Source organism: Astyanax mexicanus, chromosome 19, assembly GCF_023375975.1.
Source record: "Astyanax mexicanus isolate ESR-SI-001 chromosome 19, AstMex3_surface, whole genome shotgun sequence".
NCBI classification, from domain to species: domain Eukaryota; kingdom Metazoa; phylum Chordata; class Actinopteri; order Characiformes; family Acestrorhamphidae; genus Astyanax; species Astyanax mexicanus.
Genome location: NC_064426.1, coordinates 14127702 through 14145508, shown reverse-complemented (window position 1 = coordinate 14145508; position 17807 = coordinate 14127702). Strand labels below are relative to the sequence as shown.

General features: G+C 38.0%; 1 protein-coding gene across 1 annotated transcript in view; it reads left to right on the top strand.

The window, feature by feature from the left end:
- The first annotated feature begins 1223 nt into the window (after nt 1-1223).
- Nucleotides 1224-17807, top strand: part of rab11fip4a (RAB11 family interacting protein 4 (class II) a) — a 91874-nt gene continuing 75290 nt past the window's right edge. The window contains exon 1 of the mRNA XM_007233757.3: nt 1224-1474. Within this exon, the coding sequence (XP_007233819.1) occupies nt 1322-1474 (153 nt within the window). The 5' untranslated portion in view covers nt 1224-1321. The remainder of the gene's footprint in view (nt 1475-17807) is intronic.

Genomic DNA, 17807 nt, shown 5'->3' with positions numbered 1-17807 from the left:
AAAGAGCTGCAGCATCGTCTTGCTGCAGATGGTGTCACTGTGCATCGGTCAACAATACAGCGCACTTTGCACAAGGAGAAGCTGTATGGGAGAGTGATGCGAAAGAAGCCATTTCTGCAAGCACGCCACAAACAGTCAAAAGGTGTGCTTTTGCATAATGAGAATATATATTTTGCATAATAAAAAATGGCTTCTTTCGCATCACTCTCCCATACAGCTTCTCCTTGTGCAAAGTGAATCGTAAACAAATAGCATTGTTGATTCTAAATGAATATAAATTTGTTGAGATTTAAAAGCACTGAATCTTTTTCATTATCTTGGCCATCTCTCATTTTCTGCAAATAAATGCTATGAATAAGGATATTTTATTTAGAATTTGGGAGAAATGGTGTCAGTAGTTTATAGAATAAAACGTAAAAATGTTCATTTTCCTTAATCGTATTCCTTTAATAGTAAAATGTGAGAATCTGATCATTTTCACGTGGTATCTTATTTTTTCTTGGAGCTGTAAATATTTTCTCTGTTTTTTAAATAATAAACATGCTCAAACTCTGAACCCAAAACCTTCAGAGTATAAGAATGGGTTGGGGGGTGTCTTTTCGGTGTTACGTCACTCGGTGGGCGTGTGTCGTGTCATCGTCTCCTCCAGTAGCAGCTCCGCGGCCTGCGTCACCGCCGATCACACCGAGTCCTGTTGACGTTATCGGTCGGGATGAGAAGTGCGTGTGGTGGCGGTGAGCGATTCAGTGATTCAGATTCAATGAACCGAGCGAGTCAATGAGTCAATTATGAAATGGATCTATATAGAACAGAACAGGCATGACCGATGAAACAAGTTAGTGTGATGAACACTGTAAATAAATAGTTTATCAAGTGTGTGATTAATAAATTATATACAACATTTTTCTTTATGCATACTTAAATTTGATTCAGTGAGTTGAGTACACAAAGCAATAACAGAAGAAGGCTGATTAAGATTTTTTTATACATTTAAAGCCTACATTTAATTGAAATAACAACAACATTTTATATTTTATAAACTACAAAAAGTTAAATAAGTCTATTTTATTTGTTTACATGGTTTCTAGAATTAAAATCTTTAATCATCCATCCAACGCTGCACGCTTTATATCGGTTGGTTTGAATCAGTGAATCAAACCAAGTGAATCAAATCAAGTGAATCATAAAGGCGAACCGATTCATTCGTTCGTGAGTCATCTCCCTCTGTGCGTGATGAGTGTGTGTTGTGGACGGATGGATGAATGATAGATGGATGAATGGATCCGAGCTGGAGCTGATGATGGTTCTTCTGTAGTTCTCTATGATGGAGAGCGTTCCTGAGCAGGAGCAGCTGCTGATGTTCCTCAGGAAGCTGAAGGAGGTGTTTGATGTTTGTGATGAAGATGCTGATGGCTTCATCCGCGTGGAGCATTTGGTGGATCTCGGGCTTCAGTTCGGTCGAGGAGATGAGGAGGTGAGGAGATACGGAGCAGACTGATTAGAAACGGGTTTAGGATTCTGCCTGCAGGCTGCGTAGTCTATAAATATGAAGAGACAATCATTGTTTTTAATCAAAATGAATCAATAATTAAGCTTATTAGGTTACATATAGGTTTAATTAAGTCCATATGTTAATTAATAGAGCTGCATATATGCGACTCGGAAAAAGGAGCATTACTTGGCCTATTTAGCTTCTGAAGTGATAACGTGATTAGCTGTAAACCACTGTTGTGCTCTCAATTTAATAATTAATTCAATTAATACAATACCAAGAGTATTAAAAAAAAATAACAAACAAAAATTAATTAATCTTAAATTGTATGTTGCATGGTGTATTTATGTGGCATAAATACACCATTTCAAAGAATTAATTAAATGCTTTCTATTAATTAATTGTAGTGAACATTTATCTGCATATACAAATAACCCTTTTGATCCTCTACAATGCACAGACTGATGTTTGTTTAGCATATATATGTAAATCAGCTCTGTTCTGTTTGACTGCATCTTGTTCAAAAAGCTTTACAGGCTGAAACACTCTTTATAACATCAACGGCAATATAGGTAGATATATCCTTGTATGCAATTTTGTGTAAACATAGTGTCTGTTGAAATGATAATCGTAAACACAATATTTTCTATACACCCTAATTCACAGTTATTCTGCCTTTCTTAACATAACCACAATCAAAATCATCACTGTTTAAAGACCCCAGTTGTTGCCAAGGTTCAGCAACCTTTAGAATTTGATTAACAGATCAGTCCTGAGGCATGCCATTAATTGTCAGCTGAATCTGGGATTTAATAATTTCTTGCTTGTTTGCTGGTAAGAAAGGTAAATCAAAACCTACATACAGCTCAGGAAATAAATAAGAGACCACTTAAAATATATGAGTTTCTTTAATTTTACCAAGTTGAAAACCTCTGGAGGAAGATGGACGATCACAAGCCATCAAACCAAGATGAACTGCTTGATTTTTGCATCAGGTGTGGCATCAAGTTATCCAAAAGCAGTGTGTAAGACTGGTGGAGGAGAACATGCCAAGATGCATGAAAACTGTGATTAAAAACCAGGGTTATTCCACCAAATATTGATTTCTGAACTTTATGAATATGAACTTGTTTTCTTAGTATTATTTGAGGTCTGAAAGCTCTGCATTTGTTTTGTTATTTCAGCAATTTCTCATTTTCTGCAGGTAAATGCTCTAAATGACAATATTTTTATTTGGAATATGGGAGAAATGTTGTCCGTAGTTTAGTTTATAGAATAAAACAACAATGTTGATTTTACTTAAACATATATAAATAGTAAAATAAAAAAAAACTGATTCAGAAACTGAAGTGGTCTCTTAATAGTTTCCAGAGCAGTATGACTGTGGGAATTGTATGACTATTTTGCTAAATTAAAAGAGGGTGGTGCACAGTTCCACGAAACATAATTATCATAGAAAATTGTAGATAGACCTTAAACAAGCTGTGCAGGAGGACAACTGTAGAACTCTCAGAACTTTTGGACTTTTTGCAAATAAGATTGGGAAAACAAATCCAAGTTTAAAAATACTTTTATCTACAAAAAGGGTATACACATTTTGATTTATACCAGTAAGTAAATGACCATTATTAAGTATTAACTCTGTAAGGTGCCCAAACACTGATAAATTATATCTTTTGATTTATTTAATCATGTAAAAGTAACTATATATTGGGGATTACTAAAAATATTTAGTTTTATGTTTGCTAGCTAGACACTGTGTGCGCTTTTGGTCAATGATAAAACCGTGTATCTACATTTTTTCCCCTTTATTAGTTTTTGATATTTGACATGTGAGTTTAGACATTTCATGATGAATTTATAAAATTGTTTATATTTATTTATTATATTGTCATATTGAAAAGTCCTGTGAAAATTGAGAAGGATATTTTCTTCTTTTGTAAATGGGCAGTTTTAGCCCAGTTTTTTGGGCTATATAGGTACATATAAGAATATAAATGAACATTTGTATTATATGGAATTTGAGTACGAATATGAATTCATTTGAATATGTAGGAAAGTTTTTGCACACCAGTGTTTAGCTTTAGTAACAGTAGTGTGTTTGTTCTGATTGTCAGGCTTGACCAACAACAGACTTTTATAATCATTGTCCAAACTGTCCAAAAAAATAACACTGTACTCATGCAAACTGTTGTAGTTTAACAATAACAACAAAAATAGATGGCTGTTGTGATGATTCTGGTGAGTGCATGTGTGGTCAGTGGGAGTCACAACGTGACCGTGGTGAACAGGCCGGCAGGCTAATGATGGTGGGGACAGTGTCCTCGTTATCCTCATTAGCATCTCTCTAGCGCCCATGCTCCTCTCTCTCTGGCCGTTCATCAGTTGACCTTTCTGAAACGGGTGGTGATGGAGTATTGATGGTTATGAGACATGGCTGATGTCACAGGTCATTAAACCTGTTTGATGGCAGTAACAGTAAAACCAGCACTGATAAACACTCTGTACTGAGGGTCTGGTCTAACCAGCCAGAGGATCAGAAGCTTCTCACCACAACATGTGGCTTTTTCTTTGATCTTTACCCAAATCCCCTCAAATTTAGAGAACCTTGTCTGACATTACTTGCCATTCCTGCTGAAAAATGCAGATCCAAACTCAAATCAAATCAACTCTATTTATTTAGCGCTTTTTACAACTGATGTTGTTGCAAAGCAGCTTTACAGAAGTGTGATCACAGGACAGAGAATCAGAAAATGTTGAATATACAACCAAAACCCCAGTGATGCAACAGATGCAAGGAAAAACTCCCTCAGAGCTGGAGGACGAAGCACGCTTGGGAGAAAGTTTGGTTGTCTATACTTTACTGGAGTAAAGTAAGGGACAACTTTTTACTTTTACTCCTTACATTTTCACATAATTATTTGTACTTTATGCTAATTACATTTTAAAAATAGTCTTGTTACTTCTATTTAATTCCAGCTTGTTTTAATTCCCGCTTCTCATCGTTCAGAACAACCCCTATTCAGATAAATCTCTCCATCTAGACAGAGGGAATCTGATTGAGCTTGGATGATAAGTGCAAACATATACCATTCTGACACACTATTGGTTTATACACGTTTTATCCATCACACCTGCACACACGTCCCGCCCACACTCTAACTAGAACATAGAAGACATATGTTTATCATAGTATGATGATGATTCTTGCAGAGACTCAAGAGAATTTGAGAGAAATGTCCAAACTAAGCATCTTTAATATATTTACATTCTACTAAAATACATACATTTTCAATGGACATATATGCAACTGAAATAGGGAACAGCCTAGTGCATCCCAAGTTTTTTTTATTATTAACATTTTAATATTTCATTATAGTTATTATGGCTTTATGAACAGTTTGTAGCATTTAATTCCATAATGCACCCAACATGTGATCCTCTTCTACTTGCAGCATAAGCAGCAATCTGATTGGTTGGTTTTGTTGAAGGGCAGGACTTTGCTGCATTACGTTTGATCTTGGATGTTGGAATGTTTGGATTTTTTTTACTAGAATGCCCCAAGATGTCTGATTTTCTAATAGGAATGCTGGAAGAGCCTCACAAGCCCCAGAGATGGAATCCAAGATGGCTGCATATCAACAGTAGTAAAAACTGTATATAAACTGTTTTATACAGTTTATTATCACTACTGTCTATTTATGTCTCATTAAATCAGTCACACAGACACTTCTGTTAAACCTGTATCTGTGGACATGTTTCCAGCTGAGGTAACTGGAAAGAAATGCAGCATTATCCCTAAACACAGGTTAGGTTGAGCTGAGAACTACCAGTCATATTTCAACCAGTTATTGGTCTCGTCACTATTACCATTTATGATATTATTCATGTAGCTCCAGTGCTAACTGGTAGGATGTAAGCTACCATGACTTATTAAAGTGTAACACTACAGAGATCTGTTGTAAGAATTGTCTTTTGGATGAACCATCACTGTATGAGCAGTGCATCCAGGCTGTAGGAGCTGAGCTCCATGTGAGCGCTGTTCCTGTGTGTCCAATTAGGGCTGTGTGTGGAACTGTGGTGTAACGCAATTAACCGCTTTCTGGAGTTAAACAATAGAGTTTTAAACTTCACTCAGGCTGAAAACATCAGACTTCAGAGCCGGCTGTGTTTCCTGTCTGTTTGCATTGAACGGCTGGTGAGAACCATTTCTATATGGGTTAGCTTCTGTAAGGTCTTTAATTAAGCTAACCTATATACAGTCTGGTCCATACATATTTAACATTATGTGACAGTATGTAATTGGATTAAGACATTTAACAAAAATACAGGGGTCGGACAATGAAACTGAAACACCTGTCATTTTAGTGTGGGAGGCTTCATGGCTAAATTGATGCAGCCTGGTGGCCGATCTTCATTAATTGCACATTATTGCACCAGTAAGAGCAGAGTGTGAAGGTTCAGTTAGCAGGGTAAGAGCACAGTTTTACTCAAAATATTGCAATGCACACAACCAGATTAACCAATTTAAACTTGTAAGTAGGGGTGGGCGATATGGCCCTAAAATAATATCACAATATTTCATGGTATTTTCGCAATAACAATGCTCTTGGCAATATGACAAAGCAGTACATTTAAAAAAAAAAATCAAGAATACACTACTGCAACAAAATGAAAATAGATTTTATTGTTGCATACGATGAGAAATGGCACTAATAATATTAATGTAATCTGATAATACTTATATAATATAATATACAATGGGATATAAGAACACTGAATTTTTCTTTTGATAAATCAGAAAAAAGTACTACCTTAATGTGATAAATAGGGATGGGTGATATGGCACAATATTTCTGGGTATAATATCGTTCACGATATTCAAAAATGTTGGCGATATTATTGCGTATGATACGATATGGCACAGCCCTACTTGTAAGATGTAATGTGTCGTAGTCTTAAAATGTTCCTACTTAAAAGGTTTCAACATAGGTCTTGGCTTGGACGTGCAGTTCTAGGAACTCCTTATTCAATATAGAATATTTGCTTAATGTTGAGTTTCTTAATTTTTTATAGAATGTCATATCAATGTTAGAGTTTTCAGAACCCAATGTTCTTTATTTTTTATGACTGAGATGTAAGATTTGCTAGAGTTAACATTCCTGAAGGCGCCTCCTGGCTGTATAATTCCACAGCCTACATCTACTACCCCAAGTGTGTTCTTGACTCTATTAGATGAATAGTGAATAGGTTTTACTTTACCAAGAAAATAATAATTTAGTTCAGGGGTGTCCAAACTTTTTTTTGTTGAGGGCCAGAAGGAGAAATATATTTGAAGTCACGGGCCACAGACTCTGTAATAAAACAAATAATGAAATATACCACTTTAAATAATACTTTTTTCCTAATTTTTCATTTACACACCATTTTACTTGACTTACTATCTTTATCTTTGACAGTGTTGTGTAAACTAAGATTTTTCAAGTTGATGTTTAATTTCATGATATCTCTTTGCCCCATTTTTTCTGCGCTAGAAATGCTCTTTGGCTCGTTTCTGACACCTAGCGTTCAAACTTTGAATCTCACATTATAAAAACCTGCTTAACAGCGCGCCAACTTTCATTCTATTTCTAAAATACCACGCTCCAAAATACCGCTCCAAAAAGGAAACGGGCTGCAAATGGCCCGCGGGCCGTAGTTTGGACACCTCTGCTTAAGTTGAATATTTCTTTGTTAACCTGCTAAATGTTAATGTTAATGAGCTGTGTGAGAGGGACAAGAACTGTTAACATTAAAATAAGCTCCACATGGTGTAAAGGTTCTACTGTTAGAACTGTTGATGGCCCGTTATTATGAGGAGAGCATGTGAAGGAACTGTTCTGAGTGTGTTGTGTCTGATTCTGTCAGTGTTTTGCACAACAGCAAAGCATTTAAGTGTTTAATTGGTTCTCTGTGCTGCTTTAATTTAGTCTGGTAATGAATTGTTGTGTCTGCAGGATTGGACATTAGCTCTGAGTCACGCTGCCTCCGGGGGAAACTGATTATATTTCCTGCCAAACGCAGTCTGAGTGCATAGAGCAGCTTCTTCTGGATTAGCAGAACTGCTGTAACATGCTCTGAGCAATACTGCTTTGTATACTGATGCACTAAATTAGGGCTGGGCAATAATTCATTAGCATGTATTGCAATAGAAAATGTTTCAGTAAGGGTAATTTGATTTTTAAACACATTTCTATCTCAAAACCTCGCCTGAGGCCTGCACTGAGCCGGCAGCAATGTGACAGTGTTATGAATTTTTAGGCAAATAAAGGTACATCCAACTATTAGAAATTGGATTAAGGGGTTCCAGAAGATACATTAGTCACAGTATCTGTCACTGAATAATTTTAATTACAGGACAGAAAGGACAGAGCCGTGTCAGTGTGTAATTATGTATTTTATACTGATCATATCAACATCGCAATTATGATGTATCTAAATTATATTGTGATAATAATTGTGGTCATATCATCCAGCCCTACTCTAAATACTGTCCACCAACACCACCTGTGCAGATGTATTGTTTAGCCCAACTTCTATATACACATATTGGCCATTATATCTGACAAAAACTATTATATACCAGAGGTGGAAGTAATGAATTACATTTACTCAAGTTTACTTTTACTCACGTACATTTTGACACAAGTAATTTACTTTGCTACATTGGAAAACTCCCAATTACTGAGTACAAAATAAAATGCTGGGGGAAAAAAAACAATTGTCTGAATTAAAAAAAATAATTGTGCCCCGCCGGACAGAGCTGTCAGCTTTCAAAACTTCCACATCAAACCTGTGAAAGCATGTGGTGGTAAATATTTTATATCATTAAACAATCTGCTTAAATGTTAAAAAAACATGTAAATATCAGTTAAAGAATAGCAATGGCAAGTTAAAAAATAATAATGAACTGTAAAACTGTAAAAATATGGTTTATAGTCGCCTATATGATATAATCTTTTAACAGTAAAGAAAAAAAATGGATCATAGAAACCTATGCCACTTGATCTTGAAAATGTTTTATGGGGTGGTCTGAACAAATACTGCCTGAAAGATCCAAATTATTATGTGGAATAATAGTTCATTAAAAACTATTTAATTTATGATTTGTTTTTACTTTTTAACATTAAATAATTAAAAGTAACTATGTAACTTTTACTCAAAGTACATTTTAAATTGAGTACTTATTTACTTTTACTTGAGTAGATTTTTAGATGGGTACTTTTACTTTTACTTGAGTAGAATTTTAGCAAAGTAAAGGTACTTTTACTTAATTAAAATTTTTCAGTACTTTTTCCACCTCTGTTATATACAGTATATTAACACTGAACTACAAAGTAAATCAATACAGACCTCCATGTAGCTTCAGATTAGCTCAAGAAGAGCATCGATGGATTCATGAAAGTGGTTACCTTGGCTGAGCAGCTCCATCCAAGCTTGAATTACCAAACACAAAGCAGGCGAGCAGATACTTTTGGCATTAAAGCGTACAGATGTACAGTTATAAAGAGTGACAGTCAGAGACACAGACTAAGCCCTATGAGGGATTTCAAAAGAAAATGGTCTATTGGTGAGAGCATTAAGTAGTGATTTCTAAGGGCATTTTTTACTCCAGCACTGTTTAGTTCAGTTAAAAGGGACTCTGGTTTGTTTGTACCTTTAGTGCAGTTTGATTGAGCAGGTGTGAACACAGTCATTGCACTTGGGTGCAGGTCAAAGCAACGGACTGAGAATAGCTAGTAGAGGTGGTCTAGGTTCGGTTCCAGGCGAACTCTGGAGCGGTTCGCTTGTGGTTAGAATATAATCCGGTCTTGATCTGCCTCAGCTAATAAATATGCTTCTTTTATTTTAGCTTAACTGCTGATAAGGCACAGTTTAATCTGATATATTAGCCAGATAACGCTAATTACAGTTGCAAATTTTTGGTGTTTACACTACACAGTTATTTCGCTGTAAAAAATCTTCTTGCTATATTTACTTTCTTGGTCCTGTTCTATGCAGCTCTGACCAATCGGAAGAGACAATGTGCTTGTGTGCAAAATATTGGTGCATATTTTGTTGCGTTTAGGTTTGTGTCTGTGTGAAACCAAACCAAACAGAGGGAGAAAACTCTCCAAGTAAACAAACTCATCAACTGATTCAGACCATAGAAACCAATTACAGGTTTAAAAAAAAGCCATAATATAAGTGCTAGTGTGTGGAGCTAAAAGAGAGGGCTTTCTTTAGAAAAGTGGCCAATGGGTGGAGCTAAAAGACAGGGGTTTCTAGTAAATAGGTTAGTGGGTGGAGCTACATGACAGGTGTCACCTATGACCCTGGTGTTGCTCCTCTTTGGCTCATGAGGTCGCACTCACCTCAGTATTAGCGCCTTACTCACCTGTTGCCTGTTTGTAATCAATATCTGTATGTATACTCACCACTCTGCGACGTCTTGTCTAGTTCACCTCCAATTCGAAGCATTATCAACTTGTTTGCTACTCTGGTAATCTGACTTTTTTGCTAACGTTTTGGACTTTGTTTTTTGGATCTCCCTTGCCTGCTAAGTTTTTTCTGGTGTTGCTCTCTGTAAATAAACCTGCATTTGGATCCTAACTCCGTGGTCTTGTGTAACAACAGGGGGTTCTTATAAAGTAGATGTGGTGGGGCTAAAAGAGAGGGCATTTCTTGAAAAGTGGCCAATGGGTGGAGCTACAAGACGGGTTTCTTGAAAAGGTGCTAGTGGGTGGAACTACAATAGAGGGGGTTCTATAAAAGTGTCCAATAAGTGAAAGTACAAGGTAGGTGTTTCTAATACAGTGGGCAGTAAACGAAAGCATAAAAAATGTTTCTATTAAAGTGGCCAGTTAGTGGAATCACAAAGGAGATGTGCATAGACTTCAGGAGGTCCAGGCCCTCTGCTCAGCGGCCAATCTCCATCGAGGGGGTCGACGTGGAGGTGGTCAAATCCTACAAATACCTTGGTGTGCACCTGGACGACAGGCTGGACTGGTCAGTGAACACTGACTCCCTCTACAGGAAGGCTCAGAGCAGACTGTACTTCCTCAGAAGGCTCAGGGCTTTCAACATCTGCCAGAAACTCCTCCTGATGTTCTACCAGTCTGTGGTAGCCAGCGTCCTCTTTTACACTGTTGTGTGTTGGGGAGGCAGCATCAGCAAGAGGGACGCTGGACGACTGGACAGGCTGGTGAGGAAAGCTGGTTCTGTGCTGGGATTAGAGCTGGAGTCCTTAACACCACTGGCAGAGAGGAGAGCCCTCAGTAAGCTGCTGAACATCATGGACAATGTTCACCACCCTCTGCACAGCACCATCACCAGGCAGAGGAGCTCATTCAGCGGCAGACTGCTGTCCCAGTCCTGCTCCACAGACAGACTCCGAAAGTCTTTTGTTCCTCAGGCCATAAGACTGTTCAACTCCTCTCAGCACAGCAAACTAAAGACTCTGTGAAACTTTTTCATTCCGGCCACTCTGGCCACACCATGGACACACCCCCAGCTATGGACACACTCTCAGACTTGCTGATGCCTAGAACACTTTTTATAGTTCTACCATATTTTGCACTAGTAGTTCATTCACTAGTTAATTCATCTACTGTTTACGTATCTTTTGCACTGTTTACGTATCTTTTGCACTGCTTAATTTAATTTAAATTATTATATAACTGTGTATTTGCACTTTCTGTTTGGCTGACATCAGTTATCCTCACATTATGCACATCAACTGGTGTTCACTGTCTATTGTGTTCAACTGCACTACCTCCATTCTCCATCTCCATTACACACACACACACGAAGACTGTACATTTACACTGTATATTCTATTTCTTATTTGATTGTATTTATATGTATCTTTATATTTTATATTTTATCTTTTTTAACTTTGTGTATTGTGTAACCTGCTGCTGGATGCCAAGAATTTCCCCCCGGGGATCAATAAAGTATCTATCTATCTATCTATCTATCTATCTATCTATCTATCTATCTAAGTTGGCGTTTCTAATAAAGTGACCAGTGAGTGGTAATTTTAAATGATCTGGTGTCTAGTCTCAGTAATCTGTAATAATCTCGTTTATGGGATATTTGATGCTGTTTGACTTGTTATTTTGAACATAGACTTTGGTAAAGAGACCTAGAGCAGACTGGGAGAGTGTACTCTTAAAGATGACATGCCGTAAGGCAGTTATTAATACTGAGATACAGGTTATTAACGCTGCTCTTCAGTGTGACTCTGTATCCGTTGGGGTGGGGTGTGATGGACGGTGGAGCTGAGGGCAGTGGTTGAGAGCTTTGCTGTTTTAATATCTTTTATCACATGTGTGTTTTTAACACTGGTTATTAACACTCTCAGAGAGGCTGATCTTATTTTCAGAATAAAACCTTGCATCTGCTCATCTACTTATTCTGCAGCTCTCGGCTGAGTGTGTGGCCCTGCTTATTAGAGCAGCTGCCAGGGTGTGTGTGTGTGGTGTTATGTTCTAATTCCGTCTGAAAGGTATCAGAACCAATTAATGGCTATTTTAAGATCTGTATCCGTGTATTCAGCACTAATCGGAGCTTATTGCCTACAGTATAACAGTGTGTTTATATACAAAGACCAGTTTATGAAGTTAAAATAAAATTGGTCAATTGAACATGTTTAGTGTTTTATTTGGTATATTTTTTATTAATAAATTACTGTTGTTATTAATGTACTTTTGTAGTTTTTAAAGTTGTATGACCCCATATAGAGACAGTGATGGTCTGCTGCTGTCATAGTGTTAGATGACCCACATACTGTCATTTAAAATGCATCAATCACTGGTTTATGCTTGTCTGAGGCTGTTTGGCTGTTTTACTAGTGTTCGAAACACAGCATAGCTGTCTGAAAGACTCAGTCACAGTAAGAGTGTTTTTATTTCTAAGAGAAAAAAAGGAAATAGTTTAGATATTAATTATGAGTGTTTTGCTTCATAAGGTCATGTAAACTAAAAATGTCAAAATAAAATACAAAGGGGAAAATGTAGGCTATGGGCTCTTTAATAATGTACTAAACTAACCAACTAAGTAAAATGAACAAAAAACTGCTATGAGCAAGTGCTGTGTGTGTGTGTGTTTGTGTGTGTGTGTGTGGTGGTGGGGAGGTGGTATGTTGGTGCCAGTTACACACTGCGCTGTATCAGCTGACGTAACACATAACAGTGACAGTGTGGGACAGTGTTTGTCAGAAGAGCCTGATGGACAAATCAGGACTCAGGATAAACACTATCCTGTTGCCCATTGCAAAATTGTGGGCACATTATAAATATGGAAAGATTTCACTCACTTATTATTAACTATTACAATTTTCCCTATTTTATGCCATAACTCAATCTGTTAATCTTAAACTAGACTCCATATGGCAAGTCTAAAAACTATTACTATTATTATATTGAAGTAGAGTTTTACTTATTATCACAATAACATATTTGTTACTGTTATTATTTATCTTAACATTTTGTAAAAAATAATGAGAGAAAAAAATTTGACTGACATTACTGCCTTCCACAAGCTCCCTATCTAAGAAAGTGATGATATATAAGGTACAATACCGCTCAAAAGTTTGGGATCGCTTCAAAATTTCCCTTTTTTTCTAAAGAAAAACACATTTCCATGCTATTCACAAACAATTTAGTCCATTAAACAATATTCAAATGTATCAAATGATTTTTTAAGAAGGAAAATGTTTGCAATAAAGCCTTATTTGCATATAGCCCTATTATCAGCAGTTCTCAGTGCTCTGCCTCAGTCTCCTGGTTCGGCTACAAATCCAAGTTAAGAATGTAATCAGGCTAATTGATTGTTAGGAAACTTTATATGGATAAAGGAGCACAAAAAGGAGTGGAACATTCTAGATTAGTTTAGTATCTGAAATATCAGCACACGTTTGCTCGCTTCCAGGAAAGAAACTTTCCTTTCTTTAGAGATCAGTTTCTTCATTAGGGTGCTTGGGAGACACCCAACTAAAGGGCTAGAAAGAGAAAAATGTTTCTACCAGTGTTAAACAAGCTGTGATTGTTTTGGGCAGTAGGTCCTGCCTTTAACCCTTGTGTGAGCTTAACATTCTGTTTACTCCCCTTGTCCTATTGGTCAAAAATGACCCGCCCTACCAAAGCCCCAAAATAAAGCAGCCTAATTGAATTTTGAATCCTCCAAATTTGAATTCTCCAGGATGAAAAGTGGATGGGATGAAATGTGTTGGACATGAGCAGCTGAATACACTGTTGGCCCTGGATTCATCCTTATGATGTGTGATGCTGTGTGTATTAGAGAGAGTGTGTGTGTGTGTATTAGAGAGAGTGTGTGTGTGTGTGTGTGTGTGTGTGTGTATTAGAGAGAGAGAGTGTGTGTGGGTGTGTGTATTAGAGAGTGTGTGTGTGTGTGTGTGTGTGTATTAGAGAGAGTGTGTGTGTGTGTGTGTATCAGAGAGAGTTTGTTTGTGGCCTTTATGCTTTTTTCTGGTGTTTAAATGCTTTTATAATTCATGGGTCAAAACTCAATAAGACAATATTTGTGCCCTAGTGGTGTACAGCTCACATAGAAACATCACTCTTTCTAATGATGGGGTGCCTTTAGGAAAAGTCATAAAATTTTAAGTTGGAAAAAGATATTTAAAGGTATTTTTTCTACAGCTAAACATGGTAGCGGGTCACTTTTGACACACAAGACAACTCAAGGGTTAATTATCATTTGCAATTTGCTCAGAGTTGCGTTCCCCTCAGTACCACCTCTTTTTGGGCAATTTCAGGTGGTTTAATTGGCAGGATGTTAGACTTCATGGCAAAATTGCCAAGAAAAAGCAACACATTCCAGCGGTCTAAAGCGCTGCCACTATTAGCAGGAGGTTTCAGGTTCGAACCCCCACTCATTCAGCTTTGCCATCAAGTCGCTAAATGAGGTCAACACCTAATTTGCATAATACATGTTATTGAAGCTGTAAAGGATTAAGGTTATGGCAGTGAAAAAAGTGTGTAAAAAACATCCTAAATATGTTAGAAATGTTACAAATGAACAACATCTGTTGCTTTTTATAAATAGGCCGTCACTTTTTTACAGTAACTTTATTTTTACATGAATTACATAAATGAGTTTTTTTGCCGTGTTCTTAAATGTTATTATAAGAGCAGCAGTTAGCCAGAAGTGTTAATTTTTTTTTTTTTTTTTTTTAGGGTTTTTGTTTGTTTTATTTTATTATTTTTTTATGTTTTCTTTATTTTTAAAGCTATCATAGACAAATTGTTCAATGGTTCAATAGATGTTTAGCTTTTTACAAAGAGGCAGACACTGTGGAGGAGGTGAGAGACAGGCTACGTGGTGAATGTGGTGAGAGACTGACTGAGACTGTGTGAGTTAAATTCAATATTTTTTTCGTGTCACACTGAAGACAGTCATATTTACATCCTGATCTGTAAATACGGGGCGGGGTCAGTCAGTGGCTGTTGTGGGCACGGTGTTGGTGGAGCGGTGTGTAAGCTCTGACTGAGAGACTGCACTGTGAATGTTTGCGTGTGTTTATCTCAGAGTCGCCAAAAGTCTCCAATAACACCACAAAAACTCGCTAGATTTGTCGTTAGTCGCTAAAGGGCCTGAAAATTGGCTAAATATAGCGACAAAGTCTCTAAGTTGGCAGCACTGACTGACAGTCACACTGTCTACATTCTGGTTAAGAAGAGGGCTGCTCTCACTGACGCGACTCAGGGATTATGTCACACGCAGCGCCGTGCGCAGTGCCCTAGTGCCTGTACATTTAATGGTCCAATGAAGGTAATTTAATAACCAGGACATTTCCTCACTTTTTGAAAAAAACCCGGGACGCCCGGGACAGGACGTGAAATACGGACATGTCCCGGGAAACACGGACGTTTGGTCACCCTAGCTTATAGCCATCCATCAAACATGGTGGACTTTGAAGAAGGTGATCCCAAACTTTTGAGGAGTTGTGTTTAATATACAACAACTAAAGACTATTTTCAGATCAATTTCAGACTAATAAATACAGCTGCAATAGGAGCATTTTGCAACTAACTCATTTTAGATGTAAAGATGGACAGAGGTTCACAAATTTGACACAAAAAGGCTGTAAAGCACTGGGTGCAGCTTAACCCTTGGATGCATGGACGACCAATACCTACACTCTTCCATGAGTGGGGTCAAAAATGACCCCAATTAGATTCAATGTGTTTTTGCAATGAACAAAAAAAATGCCTTTAATTTTTGTTAAAGGTGATTATATTTATTATGTTTGGGTCAACAAAGACTGATTTTACATTTAACATATTGCATATTTATAATTTTTGTTTACTGTGATGTTGTCAATAGGCCTGACACATCACCAGCACTTCTGTATACATCATGTTGATTATTGTTTGTAACCTGTAAATACTCACCTCATATCTTTCCTCAGTGGTCTTCCAGCTCTCTCAGGGGTGATCGAAGGGCCCTCGATTCACTTGTGGGGAGGGGGGGGGGTTTGGACTACGGCTCCGTAAAACCTGTGGGGGAAGAAAAGGGGAAATGTGATTAATAAACTGTTGTAGAGATACTTACCGGTAATATTATTTTGGTTATGTAGTGACGTCTGTAAATAACTGGATCCAGTAATGTATAGATTATTGTTGGTTTGTGTATGTTTGTATGTTTTAGACACCCCTATTAATGGTGGCAGCCAATTGCTCGGTGGGAGGGGCTATGGCCTTAAAAGGGGAGGCGTGTCTAAACAAGGTTTTTTTTTTTTTTTTTTTTTGTCTTTTTGGTTTGGGTGCCTCGTGGCAAGGGGAAATGGCGCTGATAGAGGGAGATCGGGTTTTTATGCAGCAAGCCAGCTGTAGCCCTTGACTGGCTGATGTTTAGTCAGATAGCCCTCATCATTTTTTTTTAAACTTGTTACGGTTTAGTGGGGGGAGGTGGACTCAAATGCAGAGTTATTTTATTTGTTAATTTAATTATTTTTTTTTGCTTATTTATTATTTATTGGTAATATTATATTTGATATATATATATAGTGTGTGCAGTTGGTTTGGTGTATCTGTGATGAAGTGCTTGAACCGGGATTTGAACTCCCAACCTTTGGAACTCCAGACGGGTGTGCTACCACTGCACTACGTAGGGTGTGTGCAGTGGCTTTGGATGTGGCAGTGAAGAAAAAGGGCGGGAAAATCAAACAAAGGATCTGCTGCCACATGGCATGGCTCAAACAAAGGAAATGAAATCAAACTTTAAGAAACTTAGGAAAGACTTCTTGAAAACCAAAAGTTCAAAAATAAACTGGAGATCTTTTCTCTCTCTTTTTGTGGCTTCTTTTAAGATCTCTCTTTTTTGTGAGCCTTTGTTTCTTTTGAGATCTCTTTTTTTTTTTTTTTTTTTTTTTTGTGAGCCTTTATTTCTTTTAAGATTATTATTATTTTTTTTTTTTTTGTTGTGGCTTCTTTTACGATCTCTTTTTTTTTTGTGAGCCTTTGTTTCTTTTTGGATCTCTTCTTTTCTTTGTGGCTTCTTTTAAGAGTTCTTTTCTTTCTAATCTCTTTTCTTCAATACCCACTGTTACCGGTCACCCCTCTACAAAGGTGTGACGGTGAACTGAGGTTTGGCTGGGGTTTTTAAGCTGTGTTCACAGCTGAGCCTGATCTGAACTAATTACCGCTGGGGATTCTGGGACTTGGAGTTTTTTTGCCCCAGATCCACCAGCTCTTCCACCGCAGTGTCCAGGCCCTCTGCTGGTGGTTGGCGGCACATGCCGCTTTCTTACAGTACCCCCCCCTCTAGGGGCGGCACCTGACGACCCCAAGCCAGCAGCACGATCACGCTGGAAATCCCGGATCAGAGCCGGGTCAAGGATTCGGTTCCGAGGGACCCACGAACGTTCCTCCGGCCCGTAACCCTCCCAGTCAACAAGATACTGGGTGCTGCCCCGGACCTTACGCACGTCCAGCAAACGCCGAACTGTGAACGCAGGAGAACCGCCCACAAGACGTGGGGGAGGGGGTCGAGTTCCAGGTGAGGGGGCTCCACACACAAATGGACGTAGGTGGGACACGTGGAATGTCGGGTGCACTTTCATGGTAGACGGAAGTTGCAACAGATATGAGACCGGATTTACCCTCCGCAAGATCTTAAAGGGGCCCACAAATTTGGGTGCCAGTTTATGCGAGACTCCTCGCAGCGGAAGGTCCCTGGTGGACAGCCACACACGTTGACCCACACGAAACTGTGGGGCACGGCTCCTTTTACGATCTGCGACCCGTTTCCTGGCCTTTGAGGTCGCCTG